The sequence below is a fragment of the Narcine bancroftii genome, chromosome 2, assembly GCF_036971445.1.
Source record: "Narcine bancroftii isolate sNarBan1 chromosome 2, sNarBan1.hap1, whole genome shotgun sequence".
In the NCBI taxonomy this organism is placed as follows: Eukaryota; Metazoa; Chordata; class Chondrichthyes; order Torpediniformes; family Narcinidae; genus Narcine; species Narcine bancroftii.
The window spans coordinates 172,506,679-172,529,877 of NC_091470.1; the positions used below are offsets into that span (position 1 = coordinate 172,506,679).

The 23,199-nt window shown below is 42.1% G+C and overlaps 1 protein-coding gene across 2 annotated transcripts in view; it reads left to right on the top strand.

Annotated features, from left to right (window-relative positions):
- The first annotated feature begins 540 nt into the window (after positions 1-540).
- The window catches only part of LOC138754610 (CTD nuclear envelope phosphatase 1-like), a 47,754-nt gene continuing 25,095 nt past the window's right edge, over positions 541-23,199 (top strand). Inside the window, exons 1-5 of one of the 2 annotated variants that reach the window (XM_069919111.1) lie at positions 541-741; positions 12,217-12,283; positions 15,631-15,749; positions 18,550-18,621; positions 20,286-20,402. In XM_069919111.1, the coding sequence (XP_069775212.1) occupies positions 640-741; positions 12,217-12,283; positions 15,631-15,749; positions 18,550-18,621; positions 20,286-20,402 (477 nt within the window). In that variant the 5' untranslated portion in view covers positions 541-639. Of the gene's footprint in view, positions 742-12,216; positions 12,284-15,630; positions 15,750-16,047; positions 16,139-18,549; positions 18,622-20,285; positions 20,403-23,199 lie in introns of those variants that run through there. The other variant, XM_069919112.1, reaches the window with a different exon arrangement.

Genomic DNA, 23,199 nt, shown 5'->3' on the forward strand with positions numbered 1-23,199 from the left:
TTAGTAACGGAGCGGAAGGCTTCTTTTAAAATTTTTTAGTTACTACTTAATTCTTGAAAAAAACTTATCGATACAGGTTCACAAATACTAACGACCGCAACGGTTTGCAGCGAAAAGACCAGAGAACTTGACAAAGGCAGTGACTATATAAAATACAACACCAGCAGCAACGAAAACAACGGCGCTTGCTTGTGCAGACGAAACATGGCAATGCCAGCTCCGAGAAGGTTCAGTAAGTAAACTAGCATGGAGTTTTACCCTTGGAGGTATATTGATACATGTCAGCAAAATGTTTTATTGCTATAACTAACTACAGGGATATTTTTAGTAAAAAATATACATTTCTACTGAAACACTGCACAAAATTGTTACGGTCCGTGATTTTGGGGTCACCCCTCTGCTGGGGGTCACCCGGTAGGGTCCCTACCTCCCCACCCCTCCCTAGTTTGGCCAGCAGCGCTGAGCGGGTTGTCGGCCCAGACAAGGAGACGTTGCCTTTAAGAGCGAGGGCCGGCCGCGTCCCCTTTAAGGGAGTGCGGGGGAAGATGGCGGCGCGGTGAGGAGGGCCCGCAGCGGACTGGCCCTGGCCGTGGCCGGCGGTGCCGGCGCCCCCCCGACCTCGCCCCCCGCACCCACACCATGCTCAGCAAGTATTTTCTGATGGGCCTCCGCAGCTTCGTGTGGCTCGCCGTGAAGGTCTGGAGTGTGTGTGTGGAGGCGGCGCGGCGGCAGCTCCGCTCGGTGAGTGCGGCGCCGGGGGAGACCGCCCCCCCGGGGGAAGCAGACCCCCCCCCCAGGGGAAGCAGACCCCCCCCCCGGGGAAAGCAGACCCCCTCCCCGGGGGCAGTCCCCCCCCCCCGGGGGGAGAGGGTCCCTGGGGAGGCGTGGTGGGGGGGAAGACCCTGAGGAGCAATGGGAAGGGGATTGACTATAAATAGAATGGAGGGGGGGGGGGGGGGGAAGGATCCTCAGGAGAAAGGGGGAGAGCTGCTGAGGAGGAGAACTGTGGGAGAGAGTGTGGAGTTAGTCACCCTGGGTGGGGAGAGACCTCTAGGGTGGATTGGGAGCAGGAAGGGAGTCCCAGAGGAGAGGCTAGTGAGGGAGACTGAGTGGGTGGTGTGGGAGGGGGTTGATGTTGATCGCCTGGGGGGAGTGGGGTCGAGAGTTGGGAAACTGCAGGGAGGGAGGGGGGTGGTTGGAGTTTGGAGATGCAAGTGGCTGGAAATGATGGAAGAGATGGGGGTGGATCCTGGGCAGGGGTGGTGGTATTGGAGAAGGGGGTGGAGGAAGTTGATTGCAAGGGCTGCAGTTGATCAGTGGGGAGGTTAGTTAAGCTGGGGTAGCATAGCAGTTGGTGCAATGATGTTACATCACCAGTGATCAGGTCAGGGGTTCAAATCCCATGCTCTCTGTAAGCAGTTTGTATATTCTCTACGTGTCTGCATGAGTTTTCCCTGGGGGCTTCAGTTTCCTTCCAGCATTCAAAATGTACTGGGGATTTAAAGTTAATTGGGTCGTACAGGCTCATGGGCTGAAAGGACCTATTACTGTGCTGAAATACTGGGAGCTGTTGATGGTTGGGAGCACCAACTGGATTGGGTACTGAGTGAGGGAGAGCTGGGAAGATGTGATGTGGATTTGAATGCTGGGAGCGATGTGAGAGGAAGTGGGTTTGGTAATGTAGGGCAGCAGGTGGGTAATTTGGGAGATCAAGAAAGAATTGCTGTGGGTACCGAAGGAGTAGAAATGGAAGTAACTTTTAGCGAATGCATGAGTTTGAGGGGAGGAGCAGGAAAATGATGTTCCCAACTTGGGTTCATGTCTAGAGGGAACATTTTGATAAGTAATGTTCAGAATTGTACTTCTAGTTTTTAAGAAAAGTGATTTGGAGCGATTGTAACAAGATAAATCATTTGGTTCTCAACCTTTTTCCACTCACACACCACTTTAAGCATTCCCTATGAATTGCTTAAGGTGGGATGTGGGTGGAAATAAAAAGTTTGAAAACCACTGTTTTAATTATCTCTCATTGACTCATTATGTGCACGGTTTCATAGCTCCAAAGGAAATGGGCCAATGACAATTTTTCTCATGCAAAATATTTTCGTAACCATTAGGTCTAGAGCAGTGATTCTCAATTTTCCCTTCCCACTCACATCACCTTAAGCAATCCCTTACTAATCACAGAGTACTGGTGGCATAGGGAATACTTAAAGTGGAATGTAACTGGAAGGAAAAAAGGTTGAGAACCACTGGTTTAGTCCATAAGACATGGAAAGAGAAATGGATTATTCAGCCCATGGAGTCTGATATGCAATTTAATCAAGGGCTGATTCATTTTCCCACCTAGTTCCATTGCCTGGATTTCTCCCCATAAACTTTGATGCCCTGGCTAATCAAGAACCTATTGATCTTTGCCTGAAATCCATGAAACTTCCCCCCTAATTCTCCTAAATTTCAATGAATACAGGCGTGTCAAATGCTAACCTCTTCATTCCCGGAATCATCCTGGTGAACCTCCTCTGAACCCTCTCCAAATATCAGCGCATCTTTCTTAAATGAGGAGTCAAAAACTGCTCATAATACTCCTAAGTGAAGTCTCACCAGTGCCTTATAAAGCCTCAATATCACATCCCTGCTCTTACATTCTATTCCTCTTAAAACGTCTTCTTCACAACCATCTCAACATGCAAATTTCCCTTCAGGCTCTCCTCCACGAGGACTCCGAGGTCCCTTTGCATCTGGGTAATTTCAATTTTCTCCTATTTAAAAAAAAATGTCTGCCTGTTTATTTTTTTATACCAAAGTGCACTTTCTGACATTGTATTTCATTTGCTTCTTCTCTGCCCATTGTCCTTCTGTAGCCTCCATTTCCTCTAATACTATCTGTTCCTCCATCTATCTTCAAAATTGGCCACAAAGCCATTTATTCCTTAATCCAAATAATTTATTCAACATAAAAAGAATCGGCCCCAACACTAACCTCTGTGGAACACCACTAGCAACTGGGAGCCAATCAGAATATGATCCCTGTACTCCAACTCCCTGCTTCCTGTGTTCGTCTTTTACTACTTGATTTTTTTTTTCCTTCTGTGGCTGTTTCTTCTTTGTTCTTACTTGCTCTTAATGAAGAAGGTTGGTGACAGTTCTTCCCTTTTTGATGCTTTAAACTTGCTGGTTAGCAACAGTTTAATGCATGTCTTTTGTGTGTGTTTGCAAGATCCTTCTTGACTAACTTCTTTCAAATGATGACCATTTCATCATTCGTGGTTAATGATTTGAGCCTTTTCTCAGAATTGCTCCAGTCCTGGGATAGACTTGTGTCCTGATATTTAATATGGCAGTTCAACACTGGAGCTCAATTTGGACATTAGTATGGTTTTTTTTGTCTTTTATCTTCAAAATCTGAACTGGAGCCTTTGAGTTGTAGAAATAGTTGAGGCAGTTGGTGAAATGGAATGCTCAAAATTAAAGCTTATTCTCATGTGACTTTTGCTCTGTTGTGTACAGTATAATGTGTCAACTATGCTCAGTGGCCATTCTAATTAAATGGTGTAATTGTGCTTGCATATAAATATCTTGTTGAAGTGTACAGTATAAATGCAAAGCAAGTACTGAGGAAATGTGGTTATTGCACAAATAACAAGCAATATTTTGGAAAAGATGCAGATTAATTGTGGTAGGAACACAATTTATTGGAAGTAAATCACAAAAAATATCTGTAGAGACATGGTTGAAGTAAAAACACACAATGCTAGAGAAACTCAGCTGGTCAAACAGTGTCCTTTATATAGCTAACGTAAAGATGTATAACCAATGTTTTGGGCGTGAGCCCTTCAAGGTATGGGAAAAATGTTGGTAGGCATCTGAACGAAAGAGTAGGGGGGAGAGGAGGTGATAGGTGGAGAAGGGAGGGAAGGGATGGCAGCAATCTAGGGGAGGAGGGTTGGCTGGGTGAGTGGAGGGGGAAGGGAGGGAGAAGAACTGGAAAGGTGGGGGGGAAAAGAGGGGAGCAGGTTAGCAAAATCCTTGAAAGTCCATGTTAATGCTATCTGGCTAGAGATTGCCCAGACGGAAAATAAGGTTTTTTTCCAATTTGCGGGTGGTCTGGGTGGATAGTACCCAGACACTGGGCAAAATTTATTGAGTTAACCATAGGCTTGTGAGTTAAGCATGAATATGTAAAAAATCTGAACTTTCAGACTTGGAAGAGATGCTGGGGAAAGTGCTTAATGTCAGTCCCTGGAACTTTGTGAAGGTTCATTCCACTGCTGTGTGAATCGCAAAGGACATTAATTTCTATTGATGTCTTAAACTAAATAATTGTGTGGGGGTGTAGCTTTAGAAAGTGGAACTCTTTCTGCTATAAATTAGCAGTTAGAAGAGTGGATGAAAATTGTTTTTAAAAAGACCTGACATTTTAAATCGTGAGCAATCTCAATATCTATTGAATGGGGAGAGATAAACACATTTCTGATGGATGGATGGATGCATATGTCAGATCTTTTTGTAGATAGGCGAAATCAAAAATTAATTTAGGAATTTTTGGCCAGCAATTGTTAATATGTGGATTGTATGGGGTCCTAATATAACATACTGTTATGTGATAGGGTTATCACATGATGGCTTTCAAATTGTGTGGGGGGCAAATAATCCAATCTCAATTTTTTTTTTACAGTTTAAATTTCTGATTTTCATGTATTTCATTCTGATCAAGTCCAGAAGCTTAAATTTTGCCCCTTGCTTGCAGTAAACAAAAGCATTTCCAGGACAGTAAACCTCCAGGTATCTGTATAATTAAAAGTCCAAATTACTTTTATCTCTCCTTCATACCCCCACTCTCCATTGTTTTTTTGAAAAAAGAAAATATGATCCCTCAGATTTGCCTGCTGCAGGACCCACTTACTCTAATTGCTGTGTAAGGTCTAAATTTAGCTCCTACTGCCAGCAGGCTATTGAAAATGCTGCAAAGCACATTCATTTTCCTGGAGTGGCTGCTACTTGCAGATGGCTCGAAGATCGAGGTGGACAGGATCAATATTCAAGCACTCTTGGGTCAGTTGTAATGTATGAAGAATCACAATAAAATACTGTGGAAATGTGCACGGGTATTGCAAAGTGGCTCAATCCAACCAGATGAGATTCTTGGTTCTCTGTGCAAGTTCCCATTCCTGTTTCCCCCTCCCCTTTAACTTTTTTTAAAGATGACACCAGCATTGCCTCAGTTGCTGTGTGCCAGCGAGCTGGGTGAGGGTGGGGTAAGTGTCAGGTGAAGTCTTTGCAGTTTACCCTGTTCTGTGTCCCCTTGTTCCAGATTTCTTTCAATGGATGTTCTATTTAATATATGCTTTGTCTGTCAAATTAGTCATAATTACTCCATAAATTTACCTTCACCTGCTAAGTTCTGGAATTTACTTCTCCAATATTTTAAAATATTCCAAACAATTCACTTTGGGTTTCCCTTGTGTGGCTTGGTGTTGATTTATTTTGCCTCATCAAGATTGCCAGATGATGCAAGTTGTTGCAATAAAAAGTCCCAAGATTTTCATTTGTCCCTTTTCCTTGTATATCAATTGGATTCTGATATCCCATGTGTAGGCCAACTGATATGCTTTTTACACAGCCACGTTGTTCCGGGTTATTTGTGGCTTTTTTATGCTATGCCTGCCGTGTAAAAAGCACTGACTCGCAATCGAGGTGTCATTCCAGTCCGGGCTTTTTTCCAGCCTCAGAGGTAATAGCAGTTCTGGGTCACTGTCTGTGTAAAAGGGATGATCCAGCATTCCGGCACCATGATGGGAAAGGATGTGTTTGTGTACTTTTTTTTAGTGCATTTACCAGTAAGGATTTAAAACTTGGACAAAACATGCAAGTAAGACAACAGGAAAAATCTTTTTAATGATAATATCACTGTCCCGCTCTCTCCCGGTGCCCGCTGCCTGCTTGCTCTCTGTTGCTGTGGGCTGCTCATGTGAGGGCAATCACAATGTGGCTGGCTGAATCCAGCACCAACCTGGCAAGGTAGATGACTGATTTGACACTAGGTCTGCCAGATTATATAGCAAAGGTAAAAGGCAATTTGGCTGATAGCAAGTAGTTCACTAGGGAATACCTGACTGGCAGCCCTTGGGGTTTAGCCTATCTCGGATGTCTGTGCATGCTGCTATAAATGCAGAAGTTTGAAATGAGCTGGTGGTGAAATAGTGATGTATCCTCTACTAGACTCACCGTTCATTAGATGGATGAAGCACTGATGTATCGCTGGGAGGAGAATGAGAGATGGTTTAATTCATAAGTACATAATTCATGGTTTTGACAGCACAGATGTGGGGTGGCTATTGGTCTTTCAAAATATACTGAATCTGGAACTCTACAGAAGGATGGTATGGATGTATTCAAGACAGTCACTGACAGACTTTCAGACATTAAAGGAGAGATTAGTGTTAGGGAATGACATTGTGATAAAAGACCAGCCCCCACACTGATCCCACCGCCCCACTCTCAGCTGTCCCTGGGTATCTCGTCACCTTGTGCTGTGAGCAAGCTGGTCTGTGGGTTTGCCCTCAGTTTGAAGCTTCCGCCCCCCCCCCCCCCCCCCCCACCACCTAGACAGCCCTACTTTCAACTTTGCATACAAGTCCGGGGGAATTTTTTTGAGGGGACAAAGTGGGTCTAACATGCCATTAAATATGGTATGTTATACGTGACACTAGACGCCTGCGTTAAATGTTAAATGACTCCCCTCTTTTGCTCCCAGAATACCGGCTGGCTGTTTAAAACGATGCACTGCCCCAGCATTATGCCAGCTTTGGTAGTTCACTGCAAACTACCAAAACCAGTTTAATGCCAGCTCTTCCTTATGGCAATATTGTGGGATTTCATACAGATGGTTTGAAATTAAAAAGTAGAAGTTTCTGGAAATACTCAGCAAGTCAAGTCTACAGGGAGTTAAAATCTCATCACAATTTACCTTGTCACATGTGTCTTGTGTTAGTTGCACAGCCTCCCTTTTCATTCCATACATCCTTCATTTCCAGAAGAAAAATATTAAGGCATTTAATTTAAGGTGTGTATGGATTTTTTTTGTGTGTGTGTGGTAGAAGATGGTTCCAGGGTCAGGAGAGGAAGAAAGCAGGTTGTCAATGCAAGTAATTAGATGTTTCAAAATTAAGTTCCTGATTGCTGCAACATTACAAGCAGAGATGCACAATTCATTACTGGTTTTTAAATTGTGAGAGGTGCTATGTTCTGGCACTATTTTGCATTAGGAGGAAGCTGTTAGCAAGTTTCAGTGTTGACCCAGAATTAGAAAAATGACGTGAAGAAACTGGTATTACTAAATTTCTGACTACGTGAGGTCTAGAATTGATTAATTCTCTGGAAAATGCAAGCTTTACCTGTCAATTAAAGTCCATTACTCTGGTTGTGACGGCCAGATGAGTGATTGGGACTAACATTGTCTTAAACTAAAATGCTTTTTACACAGCCGCTTCGTTCTGGAATATTATTCCCTTTTTTCCCAGAACGTGTGTTCTGTAAAAAGCACTGAATTTGAATGGTTGTGCCATTTGCAGTCCCCTCTTTTTTTCACCTAGACTTCTAGTAATTTTCCCAAAAAGCCTGCAGGCTTTCCGGGACCAACTCGGGTCATGATGTGCATTGCGTTCTGTAATTTTTTTTAGTATATTGTGTACCGTAATTTTTTTTAGTGCTGCCTCCTCTTTCCCACGGCCCGCTATCTTGGCGGTCCGCTGCCTGCTCTCTTGCTGTGGGCCACTAAACCTTAACCTAACTCTGCCCTGAAACTCCACACCTCACCCCAACCATACCCCTAACCAGAACCCCACACTTAACCCTAACCCTATCCCAATTCCCACATCTAACCCTAACCTTAAGGTGGTTTGTGGGTTGAAAGGGAAAAAGTTTGAAAACCACTGTTTTAATCATCCCTAATGTTTCATAACTCCAAATGAAATGGGCCAATGACAACTTTTCTCAAGCAAAATATTTCAATAACAATTGGATCTAGAGCAGTGGTTCTCAGTCTTCCCTTCCCACTCACACCCCTCCTTAAGTAATCCCTTGCACAGATGGCCTAGGGATCACTTAAAGTGGTATGTGAGTGGAAAATGGTTGAGAACGACTGCCATAATTTAAACCTGGCAGAGAAAACCAGGAAATATTTTGAGCCATTTTGTTTGGGTTTAACATGCCATCAAATAAGGTATGTTATACATAATGTTAGACGCAGATACTGACGCTATTTGTTCGAGGAATGCCAGTATGGTGTATAAAATGGTGGACTGATACAGAGATTTGCAGGTTTTGGTTATTTCAGTGCAAATGACCAATGCTGAAATATCAGAGGCTCTTCATAATGGAAAATTCCAGAGAAAGCTATTTTTTAAAAATATGTAAGTTTCAGGTTGTGATTTGTTTGTCAGCAAAGTGTCACCTTTTAATTTAAAGATGCCTGCTAGAATCGGTGGAAAAGGACTCAATCCTCCCACCATTGATCGAGTTCTGTTTTTCTTGGGCATAACTATTTTCAGAAATGTCAATGTTGAATTTGAAAATATTCCACCCACACCCCCCCCCCAAAAAAAAACCTTAGTTCTGTCCAAAGCTGGATTCAGCCTGGGCATTACCTACAAGTCCAGTGAGCTGTGGGGAGGGATGGGACATTAGAGTTGGATGGTGTTTGAGAATAAAAGATAGCAAACATAAAACACTGTTTGCTCGATAAACATAAAACACTGTTTGCTCGATAAACATAAAACACTGTTTGCTCTATAAACTTAAAACACTGTTTGCTCTATAAACATAAAACACTGCTCTATAAACATAAAACACTGCTTGCTCTATAAACATAAAACACTGCTCTATAAACTTAAAACACTGCTCTATAAACTTAAAACACTGCTTGCTCTATAAACTTAAAACACTGCTTGCTCTATAAACTTAAAACACTGTTTGCTCTATAAACTTAACACTGTTTGCTCTATAAACATAAAACACTGCTCTATAAACATAAAACGCTGTTTGCTCTATAAACATATAGCTCTGCTTGCTCTATAAACATAAAACACTGCTTGCTCTATAAACATAAAACGCTGCTTGTGTCGGACTCTGGCTTTACCTTAATCTTAATTTAGTCTATGTGTGGTCTGAGTCCAGCGTGTTCATAAACATAAAATGCTGCTTGCTCTATAAACATAAAATGCTGCTTGCTCTATAAACATAAAACACTGCTTGCTCTGTCAAGCTCCCTGCTTGCTCTGTCAAGCTCCCTGCTTGCTCTGTCAAGCTCCCTGCTTGCTCTGTCAAGCTCCCTGCTTGCTCTGTCAAGCTCCCTGCTTGCTCTGTCAAGCTCCCTGCTTGCTCTGTCAAGCTCCCTGCTTGCTCTGTCAAGCTCCCTGCTTGCTCTGTCAAGCTCCCTGCTTGCTCTGTCAAGCTCCCTGCTTGCTCTGTCAAGCTCCCTGCTTGCTCTGTCAAGCTCCCTGCTTGCTCTGTCAAGCTCCCTGCTTGCTCTGTCAAGCTCCCTGCTTGCTCTGTCAAGCTCCCTGCTTGCTCTGTCAAGCTCCCTGCTTGCTCTGTCAAGCTCCCTGCTTGCTCTGTCAAGCTCCCTGCTTGCTCTGTCAAGCTCCCTGCTTGCTCTGTCAAGCTCCCTGCTTGCTCTGTCAAGCTCCCTGCTTGCTCTGTCAAGCTCCCTGCTTGCTCTGTCAAGCTCCCTGCTTGCTCTGTCAAGCTCCCTGCTTGCTCTGTCAAGCTCCCTGCTTGCTCTGTCAAGCTCCCTGCTTGCTCTGTCAAGCTCCCTGCTTGCTCTGTCAAGCTCCCTGCTTGCTCTGTCAAGCTCCCTGCTTGCTCTGTCAAGCTCCCTGCTTGCTCTGTCAAGCTCCCTGCTTGCTCTGTCAAGCTCCCTGCTTGCTCTGTCAAGCTCCCTGCTTGCTCTGTCAAGCTCCCTGCTTGCTCTGTCAAGCTCCCTGCTTGCTCTGTCAAGCTCCCTGCTTGCTCTGTCAAGCTCCCTGCTTGCTCTGTCAAGCTCCCTGCTTGCTCTGTCAAGCTCCCTGCTTGCTCTGTCAAGCTCCCTGCTTGCTCTGTCAAGCTCCCTGCTTGCTCTGTCAAGCTCCCTGCTTGCTCTGTCAAGCTCCCTGCTTGCTCTGTCAAGCTCCCTGCTTGCTCTGTCAAGCTCCCTGCTTGCTCTGTCAAGCTCCCTGCTTGCTCTGTCAAGCTCCCTGCTTGCTCTGTCAAGCTCCCTGCTTGCTCTGTCAAGCTCCCTGCTTGCTCTGTCAAGCTCCCTGCTTGCTCTGTCAAGCTCCCTGCTTGCTCTGTCAAGCTCCCTGCTTGCTCTGTCAAGCTCCCTGCTTGCTCTGTCAAGCTCCCTGCTTGCTCTGTCAAGCTCCCTGCTTGCTCTGTCAAGCTCCCTGCTTGCTCTGTCAAGCTCCCTGCTTGCTCTGTCAAGCTCCCTGCTTGCTCTGTCAAGCTCCCTGCTTGCTCTGTCAAGCTCCCTGCTTGCTCTGTCAAGCTCCCTGCTTGCTCTGTCAAGCTCCCTGCTTGCTCTGTCAAGCTCCCTGCTTGCTCTGTCAAGCTCCCTGCTTGCTCTGTCAAGCTCCCTGCTTGCTCTGTCAAGCTCCCTGCTTGCTCTGTCAAGCTCCCTGCTTGCTCTGTCAAGCTCCCTGCTTGCTCTGTCAAGCTCCCTGCTTGCTCTGTCAAGCTCCCTGCTTGCTCTGTCAAGCTCCCTGCTTGCTCTGTCAAGCTCCCTGCTTGCTCTGCTGAGTTGCTCCAGCATTGTTTTTATTTCAACTGCACTGTCTGCAGAGTTTTGTTTAACACCCAAATGTTAATTACCAGCTGTTTTTTCTTGGGGGTGGGTGGGTGGGGGGGGGGGGGGGGGTGGGGGGGGAGAGGGATTGTAAAGTTGTAACATGACATCCTGCTCCTGTGTTCAATCTTCTGAGTAATGAAGACTACATGCGGCATGTGATCAGACTGTTTTGTCCACTTACATATGGGCTGTCCAGTTTGAATTCTCTGACCATAGTAAACCTCAACCTGGCAAATTTGTGATTTAAAAAAAAAATCAAGGTTTGCTTTGGCGGTGGCTATGGAAGGACCTGACATTCATAACGTTATTTTTGGTGGTCACTTGTTCTTGAGTGAGCCTTTTAATGTTTGTGATTTGATCCAACTGGCTCAAAAGTTCTTTTCATGCAGGTAACGGAGATGTGGGGATCCAGTGGCAAAATTGTCCTTGAATTTTGAGATTCTCTTCCTCTTTGCTTCCTCCATTCTAGCTTACTCGTACAAACGAGCACCAGTATTGCCAAACAGGACAATTGAAGGTGACCACATGCTAATTTTGATAGGATTAAATCTGATAGACTTGATGCTTGATTTAATAGCTTTACAATCCAGCAAGGAAACAAAAGCGAATGATGGGAAATGGTCTGGCTCTGTTCTTGGGGGTAGTGGGAGGTGCAGGGTGAACAGCAGAAAATCCCCACAATTTTTCAATTAACCAATTAGACATTCTCTGAATACAGTCTGTCTTGTCATGCCACCACTGGCACTTGATTTTCATATCAGAAAATCGTTTTGCAATGCGGGTTTCCTTGGCATTAAGACCATAAGACCTAGGAGCAAATAGGCTATTCAGCCCATTGAGTCTACACCGCAATTCAATCATGAGCCTATCCTTTTTCCCCGTAATCTTTGATACCTGGCTAATCAAGAACATATCAATCTCTGCCTTAAACACACCTAGTGACCTGGCCTCCACAACTGCCTCTGGCTGAAGAAAGCATTTCTGTTCTTAGCAGATGCTCTTCTATCCTTAATTTGGTCCCTCTTGTCTTGAACTCTCCTGCCATTGGAAACAATCTTTCTACATCTAATCTCTCCATGCCTTTCAACATTTGAAGTGTTTCAATCAGATCCCCTACTCATTCTCTTAAATTCCAAAGATTACAGGTCAAAAGTTGGTAAATGCTCTTCATATAATAATAATTTTCATTCCTGGAAGCATCCTAGTGAACCACATATTTTCTTCAATGAGGAGTCCAAAACTGCTCACAATACTCCCAAGTGAGGTCTTACCAATAAAGCCTTGTAAAGCCTCAACATCACATCCCTGCTCTTTACTTTTCTTGAAATCAATGCAAGCATTGCATTTGCCTCGTGTCCATCTTGCCTAATGTTGTTAATTTTGTTTTGTAGATCATTCAATATCAAACAGTGCGCTATGACATTTTGCCTCTTTCTCCTCTTTCCCAGATCAGAATAAGTAAGTACTAATCCTGTAATGTGACAATGCTGTTTGTCTGTGCAGATTATGTTATTCAAGACAAAATACTGCATTTTGAAAACCTGCGTAACTTAGACTGTTATTTGACTGAAGTGGACCTTATCACTGGCAAAAGATTGTCTTTGGACTGTTTTTAACTGTATTTTGTTTTTAATTACACTACAGTATACAGGCAGTCCCTGGGTTACGAACGACAAGGTTATGAACAACTTGTACTTCTGAACGAGCTGTTCCCCAATTCATGCATCTGCATAACTGTACATAATTTGTGTGCACAGTGTCCCCCCCTAATTGGCGCACAATGTCATCTCACGAACACTAAATAAGAACCATAAGTACCTGTTCTGCCTCGCATACAAATTCAGCATATGGAGCGACCAGGATAATGGAACCTGTTTATAACCTGGGGCCTGCCTGTATATGACCATACCCTTCACTATATAACTTCAGTTTATTTGTTCGCTACTGTACTACCAGATGCACAAGATGACTTGCCCCAAACCGATTTGCTGTATCTCTGTACATGTGACCATAAATCATTTCAATGCAATACTGTGAACTTTCATAACCAGTAACCAGTTCCTACTTAAAATAAACATACCGGAGAAACTGTGGGTCAGACAGCATCCATGAAGGGACAATTGGTACTTCTGACTCTTCCTGTTTCCCTTCTGCAGCTCTGGGCATCACTCCTGATTTCCTACATGGATGCTGTCTAACCTGCTGAGTTTCTCCAGCCATTTGTTTTTTTTGACTCTAGATTCCAGCATCTGCATTGTAATGTGTCTCCATTGGCATTCCATTGTTGGTTTAAGTCTGGGGAGGGAGAGATGTCAAGGCAGCAAGTCTCAGGAGTGCAATAAGGGATATTAACATCTAGTCCTACATAACATACTATACTGCAGACATTTTTCATTGCAATATACCAAGAGCTAAACAATAAAAGAATATATTAATCTGAAATCACAAGATATAGGCACAGAAGTGGGCCTGTCGAGTCTGCTCCACCATTCTAATCATGAGCTGATCCATCCTGCCACTCAACCCCACTCCCTGGCTTGATCCCTGTAACCCTTAATGACCTGATTAATCAGAAAATCTGTCAATCTCTTCCTTAATACACTCAATGACCTAATTTCCACAGCTACCTGTGGCAATAAGTTCCACAGGCTCGTGATCCTGTAACTAAAGAATTTTTTTTTTCCTTCTGTTTTGAATTGAAGCTCTTTTATCCTGAATTTGTGCCCTCGTGTCCTAGTCCTACCATGGGAAACTTCCTTGCCACATCTACTCTGCTCAAGCCTTTCAGCATTCAATATGCTTCTTGGACTGCACTCCAACGAGTGCACATTTTTTCTCAAGTAAGGGACCCAAAACTGTACACATTACTCTGAGTGTGAGACCTCCCCAATTGCCTGTAGTCTTCTCAACATTACATCCCTGCTCTTGTAAGCTGTTCCTCTAGAAGTGTTTCAATCAGATCCCCTACTCATTCTCTTAAATTCCAAAGATTACAGGTCAAAAGTTGTTAAATGCTCTTCATATAATAATAATTTTCATTCCTGGAAGTATCCTAGTGAACCACCTTTGAAACCTCTCCAACATCAGCACATATTTTCTTCAATGAGGAGTCTAAAACTGCTCACAATACTCCCAAGTGAGGTCTTACCAATAAAGCCTTGTAAAGCCTCAACATCACATCCCTTAAAATAAGTAACATTGCATTTGCCTTCTTCACCACCAACTCAACCTATAGGGTATCCTAAAGAAGTCTCTTTTCACCTCTGAATTTTCTCCTCCAATAATTGCCTGTCTATTTCTTCCACCAAAGTGCATCCCGAACACTTTCCAATATTGTATTCCATCTGCCACCTCTTTGCCCATTCTCCTAATCTGTCAAATCTCTCTGCACCCTTTCTTTATCCTCAGCACCACTTGCAAGGAAAGATGAGGGCGACGCAGTTGGTGCAATGCCTTTGCAGCGCCTGCGATCGGGACCATTGTTCAAATTCCGCGCAGTCTGTATGGTCTCCCCGTATCTGCATGGGTTTTCTCCAGGGGCTTCGGTTTCCTCCCACCATTTGAAACGTACCGGGGTGTAGGTTAATAGGGTGCAAATTGGGTGGCATGGACTCGTAGGATGAAAAGGCCTGTTATCTTGCTGTATGTCTAATTTTTTTAAAAAATTGTAAAAATTAATTTGAGCCAGTAAACAAAGGTATTAAAAGACAGGTTATTGACTCACCAAGGCAAATAGCACCTTTGGAAGACTACACAAAAGAGTCTGGAAAAAAACCAACTGAAAAACCTCACAAAGATTAGCGTATACAGAGCTGTTGTCATACCCACACTCCTGCTCGGCTCCGAATCATGGGTCCTCTACCGGCATCACCTACGGCTCGTAGAAAGCTTCCACCAGCGTTGTCTCCACTCCATCCTCAACATTCATTGGAGCGACTTCATCTCCAACATCGAAGTACTCGAGATGGCAGAGGCCGACAGCATCGAATCCACGCTGCTGAAGATCCAACTGCGCTGGGTAGGTCATGTCTCCAGAATGGAGGACCATCGCCTTCCCGAAATCGTGTTATATGGCGAGCTCTCCACTGGCCACCGAGACAGAGGTGCACCAAAGAAGAGGTACAAGGACTGCCTAAAGAAATCTCTTGGTGCCTGCCACATTGACCACCGCCAGTGGGCTGATCTCGCCTCAAACCGTGCATCTTGGTGCCTCACAGTTCAGCGGGCAGCAACCACCTTTGAAGAAGACCGCAGAGCCCACCTCACTGACAAAAGACAAAGGAGGAAAAGCCCAACACCCAACCCCAACCCACCAATTTTCCCTTGCAACCGCTGCAACCGTGCCTGCCTGTCCCGCATTGGACTTGTCAGCCACAAACGAGCCTGCAGCTGATGTGGACATTACCCCTCCATAAATCTTCGTCCGCGAAGCCAAGCCAAAGAAAAAAAGAAGATTGATCAATGAGGATTTATTGGTCTCAACTAACTTGTAACAAGGATCACAACATTCTGCAATTGCAGGATAAAAATACAAGAATAGTACCTGGGTATAATAGAAATAAAAAGATGAGATTGAGGATGATATACAGGTCAAGTGTAAAATGATGTCTGATTCTGATGCACCCCCCATTTAGAGTGTGTGTTGATGATTGTGTTTGTAATGTGGGGAAAAGATATAGGATGTTTATTTGTTAAATGCATTGCTTCCTTGCGGCAATGGTCACAGGCATCTAATTGTAGAAACATGTCGTAGGCGACTGGTTATTTTCTAGACTGATGCTCTTCCTCTTTTCATTTGTTTGCAGATCAAATTAAAAGGAAAATTCTTGTTTTGGATTTGGATGAAACATTAATACATTCTCATCATGATGGAGTCTTGAAACCAACAGTGAGGCCTGGCACTCCACCAGACTTTATGTTGAAGGTGAGATGTAAATTGGTCTGGACCAAGTTGATGATCACTTTTGATTTGAAATGGATATAGTTTTGTATAAATAATTCTGTTTCTTCAATACCTGAGCATGTAGTTTTTGTAGTTTTCCACAGACTCGTAGGTAAACAAATTCTGAAGTCATTTGTAAGGCATAATTTTGGATTGTACCAAAATTAAATGAAGGTATCTGAAGTGGTCTCCTGTGTTAACAGATTATTGCAGTTGACTTTTAGAAGCTTGAGAATTAGTTACTAATTTCTCTCATCTTTCCACCATTTCCTTATTTCATCAAACACCAACAAAATCATATTGCTCGTTGGCTATTGAGAACCAGAGTCATTATGGTGAGAACTTTGCCAAAGTCTGCTGCAGATTGCCAGGTGAGTTTTTTGCAGGTCTCTCTTTGGCAAAGTAGGGTTAGTGGTGCTTGGCTATGTCTGCCTGTAGGGAGGATGTCAGTTGACAGGAAGGGAAGTTAGATTTTTCAGATTTGTTGTCAGAGTACGTACACATCATCACTTATAAAATTCTGAGATTCCTTTTTCCTGCGGGCGCAGCAGAATTTCCATTAATTGGTAGTGCAAAAAATAAACTAGACACAGTGTAAAGACATGTAAACAGATAACAAATGTAAACAAACTGCAATACAGAGAGAACAAAAAGAAAATAAAGTACATTTTTGCAAAGAGCATTCTGCAAAAGTCTTGCAAATATTCTGTGTTTTAAAATGTATGTGTGTGTGTGTGTGCTGCTCTAGCAATTCCTCTAAATACTCTGACATAGTTGATCAACAAATTCAGTAAGCTTTTAAGTTGTTATCGTCAAATTTACGATGGGGGAAAAAAAGTGATTAAAAACTTTGTTTTCAGACTTCAGTATTCCACATGCACAGGTAAAATTCTAACGTGTTCATTTTGAGATACGACTGATCCTTCAGTCCCAATTACGGTCGTAAGTCAGGGAGTATCTCAGGGAATGCTGTCGTCAGAGAGCAGCAGTGATCATCAAGGATCCACACCACTCAGCACACACTCTATTCTCACTGCTGCCATAAGGGAAGAGGTATCGGTGCCACAAGACTCGCACCACCAGATTCAGGAACTGCTGCTCCCCCTCCACCATCTGACTCAACAACAAACTCAATCAGGGATTCATTTAAGGATTCTAACTTGCATTTAATTGTTTTTTTTTCTCTCTGTATTGCAGTCAGTTTGTTTACATTTCTTGTTTACATGGGTATGTTGAGTACAATTTTTTTTGCACTACCAATAAAGTGGTAATTCTGCCTGGCCCGCAGGAAGAAGAATCTCAGGGTTGTATGTGGTGTCATGTATGTACTCTGGCAATAAATCTGAAATTTAAAGGCTGCATGACACGAGTTTCTCTACAATCACAATGTCTGCACACTTCCCTGTTTAACTTTGTTCTATAGCTGCAGTTTATTTTCTTAATGTAATAATGTAATAGTTCAGAATAATTGAATCACTTTCTAGATTAAATTACCTCAGCGATTTTTTTTTTTTCCTCTCCCCCACCCCCCTGTTAAATCTTACAAATCTTCTTGCTGCCTAAAGCCTTCCTCTTCACAGTCCACTCAGTGATCACTTTTGATTATTTTTCAAACTTTATCATGTGTTTAGATCTAAATCGCTGATTTTTTTTAAAAAGCAAGGAATTACTTTCTCCCTGAAAAAAAATACTGAAAATGGTTAATCCTGAATTGAATATTGTTACCAAATAAACAAATCTAATTTTTAAAGAGTAATTTTCATTCAGAAGTTGCAGTCAGGTAATGGGTTATTGTGTATAGAAAAAGGATTGCAATGTGGATTTACATTCCGTACAATTGTTTTTTGTTTTTTTTAAACAAAATCTGAACTACTTATTGGCATGACAGCTAATTTTGAGATCAATTAGTTACTTGGAGGATGAGAAGTATTTGGTGTTGAGAAATAATGCTTTCAATTTGTATATTAACCATAAATATTTCCTGCTCTCTATCTGTTTGGGCAATGAAACCATACTTTAGCAAATAAGGACAATTGATGGCAGCACCAGAAGAATTTGTTCCTTGCATTTATATTATGGTGTGTGATCATGTGACCGAATCTGGTTTCAAAATATCTAATTGGTCATTGTGGAGAAGCAATTTGACCTCACCCAAGAATTATGGATATTCTAGGTGAGCAATTAGTTGTGTTTTAATATAATTAATAGAAAACCATTCTGGTAGCCCTTGAGGTGACAGATTGTTATTAGAGGTAGATTTTGAATAGAATGCAGATGGAATTACAATAGTGATAGAGTTTAGAGAGGGAGCTTTAGAGTATGGGGGTGGAGTGCAGAGGAGATAAGAATAGATTTTGGGGTCTTTGTACATGAAGAAGGAGAGAGAGTCCATTGTGATTGCTTGTAAGAGATCTTGAGTTGACAGTGAGAGATGCAGAGACTACTGTTGCTAGAGACTCTTTCAGTACAATTGAATAGATAGAAGTTGCATCAAATAAAGGTGGCTCACACTGCAGACGTAAGTCAGTCTTCTCTGGGCATTGAGGTGTAAATACAGATTCTTCGATGCCCAACTGTAGTACGAGTGGTTAACATATCTAAAGAAAGAGGGCGAACAGAATAATTGCAAAAAGAATTTTGACTGTGTAAATGGTATTGGAGGGTGAAATCGAATTTAAATTAGGGTTAGATTGATCAAAGGGTCATTTTGCTTTGACTGTTAATCATAACCTGAGTATTTTAAGGACGAAGTATTATTTAACTGTTTTTTTTTCCCATTCAGGTACTTGTTGACAGACAACCAATCCGATTTTTTGTTCATAAAAGACCTCACGTGGACTTCTTTCTGGAAGTGGTAAGTTGGCTGGAAACATTCAAGAATAAAAGCAGGCATAAGGGAAGAAAATTTTAATTTGTGAGCCAAAACATTTAGTTGCAGTAATCTGCTTAAATTGCATTTGACAAGAAGGGCAAATGTTGTTGTTTATTTTCTTTTATTTTGGCTCCAAGGTAAGGATATGTTGAGTCATAATTGTCCTTTTGCTGAGGTTTAGTTACAAGTAAATTGTGAAGTGATCTAGTGCTTGTTTTGTGATTCAGTGAGCACTATTTCTTCTAGTACTTCACCTGGATAGTCCTTCAGCTTTGAACCTGCTGAACTGTAACAGCCGTGTGACTGAAAAATGTCTCTAAGCATCTTTTTTAAGAGAAAGTAATGGTGGACTATGAAGAACGAGCAGGATGTGAGCTGTGGGACTTGGTCAACTACTGTATATGTCATTGTATTGGACGACTCTATTTAGAATGACCTCAGAATTTCCACCTAAAATGTTGATTTTGAGCGATACTCTTTGAATAAGCCCCCCCCCCCCACCCCGCCAAAAAAAAATCTGGCACTTACCGCTGACCAGTGGATGCTGTTAAAAGCAAACACCCTATGTAATTAAAGTTATTATTTAAAGGTTTAAAAATTTTTCTGGATATTTTAAAATAAACCACTGTTGGATCCTCTAACAGCCTGTTTAAAGTCTGTACAGAGCCGACAGCAGTTGGACCGGACGGAGCCCACAGAGGAGCGTTGAGACTTGGTAAATAACTAACAGGGAGTGCACGAGATTGCGTCGGAGCTGACAGAAAAATGGCAGCGGTGTTGTGACTTTGTTGTCAAGGTAAGAAATTCAGGCCCTTTGTACAAGAGGTGAAATGTTTAAAATTCAGGATCATCCCATACAATGGCATATACGGTACTCTACTGGTTTGGTAGGCGGCCTTCCATTCTGTAATGTTTCTGTGAATCCTGTAAAACCCCAACTAAGACTAGGAGTAAAAATTGCAAATAATTTGAATTTTGACTTTTTGGGTCATCGTTAATGGCGTCAACAATCAGTTGTAGTAGTCCCCATTGGCTGTCTAACTAACTGACTCAGCACAAAGCCAAGATGAATTAGCGATCTTCAAAGTCTTAAATGCCTCAATAACAAGAATAAATGAATGGGCTACAGTTTTACTGGCTTGTGAAATTATTCTGCAGCTTTGTAGCCAGCAAAGCAAATTTCATATTGTCTCTTGGCTGACTACTTAATAATATGGGGAAGCATTTGGGGATATTTTACTCTATTCAAGATGCCACATTAATACAAGTTGTAGTTGTTGGATGAAAGTGAAATTATAGTGAGTTAATCTGCAGCCATTGAAATAAAGGTGATGTTGAATGGAACTTGATGCTTTGAAATGATCTAATTTTTTTGTGTACGTTAAGTTTTCTGATGGTATTTTAGGTATACTTTCATTTCTGTGACCTTGCGCATATGTAGACCAGAGTGTAAGTTTCTTGTTTTATTTGTAGTAATTAATTATTTCTGAGTTGTCTATTAATCTGTGTTTGCTGAAGCCTCCTGAGATCTGTTTTTGGAAGTGGGCTCAGTGCAACATTGGAAAAACTAATCTGCCTCAATACCAAAACCTTCTATTCCCAGTCACAAAATTAACTGTTTTAATTTAAATTTTATTTTATACCAGGCCAGCCAGTGGTACGAGTTGGTGATTTTTACTGCTAGTATGGAGATTTATGGTGCAGCTGTAGCAGATAAACTAGACAACAACAAGAAAATATTAAACCGACGCTACTACAGACAGGTACGGAACAGCACAGCCTCCGTAACCACTGTAGAAAGTAAGGATATGTCTGAAGGTTTCTTGCGTGAAGGTCTGCTCTCTTCAACATGGTGTCTTGCTTATGCTTTTCTCTTAAAATTAGATCTCACCTTTTTAGTTTTAATTTGCGCATTCAATCGTTTTACTGATGTGTTTAAAAAAATAATAATAATAAATTTGTTTCTACTGCTGAAAATGCAGTCGAAATCCATCCATTTTTAAACTTCATACCCATACTCGGGCCCAAAACAGTTGTATATTTGACGCAGCCAGCACCATTTTTCCAGAATGGGAGTAGCAAACACCGGAGGATATCTGTACAAAGCGAAAGGAGGAACGTTCAGGAGTGACATCAGGGATAAGGTTTTTTTTTTAAAACACAAGAGTTGTGGGTGCCTGGAATGGCCTTGCCAGGGGTGGTGGTAGAGGCAAAGGCTGGAATAATTGGGACATTTAGAGCCTCAGGCACATGGATAAAAGAAAAATAGAGGGTTATGAGGTAGGAAGGATTTAGGTATTTTGGTATGTACTGTATAGGTTGACAGAACATCGTGGGCCAAAATGTTTGTTCTGTGCTGTAATGTTCTTTGTTTTCTATCTTTGCCTCCTAAGGGCTCTGTGAGATCTGCCGAGTTTCTGCAGTATTTTTGTGTGTTCTCTGCATTCACAGCTCCACAGACTTTCTTGTTTCACCATACTCATTCTTTTGCATTGGACAATGATTCTGAGAAGACACCACTGACTGAGGGAGACATCCCTTTTCCCCTTTGGAAAAGGATATGGATCAGGCCCACCTTGTGCCTCGAGAGCCATCAGTCTTTTTGACTCTAAACTATCCCATGAAATGCCCAATCAAACCACTTGGCTCAAGGGAGAATTAAAGTTGGATATTTTAGATGGATATATTTTTCAAGAATTTCTATGCATGTGAATTTCTGATGAAAAAGATGGTGGTGGGGAGAATGGGGAAGAGCAGAAGGGGTACAGAAGAAGAGAGAGGGATCTCCCTCACTATTCCATCTAGTTTCTCTCTACACTACCATTCTCATTTTCCCTTCTGGACATTCCAGTGCAGCCAGGCTTGGTCTCCTAATACCCTCTCAATGACTCATCTTCCTTCACTTGACCCCCTTGGTTCGTGCTTTCCTTTTGTCTGGCATCTGCTGATCTACTACCTCTGTCATGTGAGCATGCTTCACTCCCACTCTGCTCTCTTTATACTAGCTTCTCTACTACATTTCTCCAGTCTCGCTAAAAAGATTGACGGTTTTCTCCTACTGATGCTACTTGACCAGAGTTTCTCCAACAGAGTGTGTTGCATCAGATTCCAGCATTAACAGTCTCCTATATGTCTCCAAAATCAAAAAGTACTATAGTTGAAGAGAACTATTTACATTTAGAATACCTTAAGTCTGCAGATGTTGTTTGAAACCCAGACCTTGTGCTCTTGGTTGGAAATACTGGTCTTCTGAAGAAGGCATGCTGCATTCCTTCCAAGGTGCTTCCAGATGTGTTGTAAATAGGTTAAAGGCTGGAACATGATTTCTGCTCCCTTGTATTCTCCTGGAAATAAACACCAGTGTTCCTTTAGTTTTTGTGGACCAGTCCATTGTTTTAAAGTTGACCAATATGGTGGATTTTTAAAAAATTGGAACATTGTTCCTCAACTGATATGTAGTCTGTTATGAATTTGATTTTTTTTTTCTCCGCCAAAGTTTAAGCAGCGCACAACTTCCGTCCCGCCCGTCGTTGGGCCCAGATTGCTGAGCAGACTTGCCTCTTGCTGTGCTTGTTTTTGTCTCTCAGAGTTGTAACTGGAAACAGCAACCACCTTTCTTCTCACATTGATGCTGCTCGACCCACTGACTTCCTCCATCAGTGATTTTTCTCTCTCTCTCTCTCTCTCTCTCCACATTCTGCCTTTCACAGACTTTCATGTGTCTTCTTAACCTTGCAGAAGTGGGTATTGATTTTTAATACAAAGTTTGTCCAGTTTGGCTTTCTGCTATCAAAAAGCAGTCTTCTGCAACTTTAACGTCACTGACCTTTTCAAGATTTTAAACATGCTGACCACACCAATTCTGTAGGATTTTTAAAAAATGCAACTTTACATACACAAATAGGTATATGAAATTAGATCTGCCACATAAATCCACTCGAAACATGTCATTGGGCTCTACTGTCATTGATAATATTGAAATGGCAATAGTAATCTGTTTTTTCTTGAAATTATGCCAGTCTCGTTAGTTTGTTGTATTTCCACATCCTCATCTCTTCCCAAATCTGATCCAAGCAATTCGATTATTTTTTTTTTCTAAATGTTGGAAATGTCAGTAGGTCACATTTTTCTTGCTATATTCAAGAAGTATGTCACAAAATCTGCTAAGATGTATCAGCAGTTAATGAAATAGTTTTGTATTTTTGCCTCTGACAATTTCTTGTTTTTTCAGCATCATTTGGGGGGGGGAAACTTTTGCTGGGTATCTAATGTATTACAAGACCAATTATAGTGTATTTGGTTATACTTTGAGTTGTTGGCAGTCCTTGGCACTGCAGATTTTACTCATTAACTAAACTTGTATCTTAAGTAAAACCTATTCAGCACTTGAGCAGTATTTGAAGAAGGAAACGATAAATATTTCTGGTCAATGACCTTCATCAGAATTGGGAATAGGTGAAGTGGAGAGATTAGAAGGGGAAAACGTGTGTTAGGGTGGAGGAGAGATTGTATTAGTAGAGGTGATCCTGTTGCTGGTACTGGTGAGAGAGGTTGATCAAT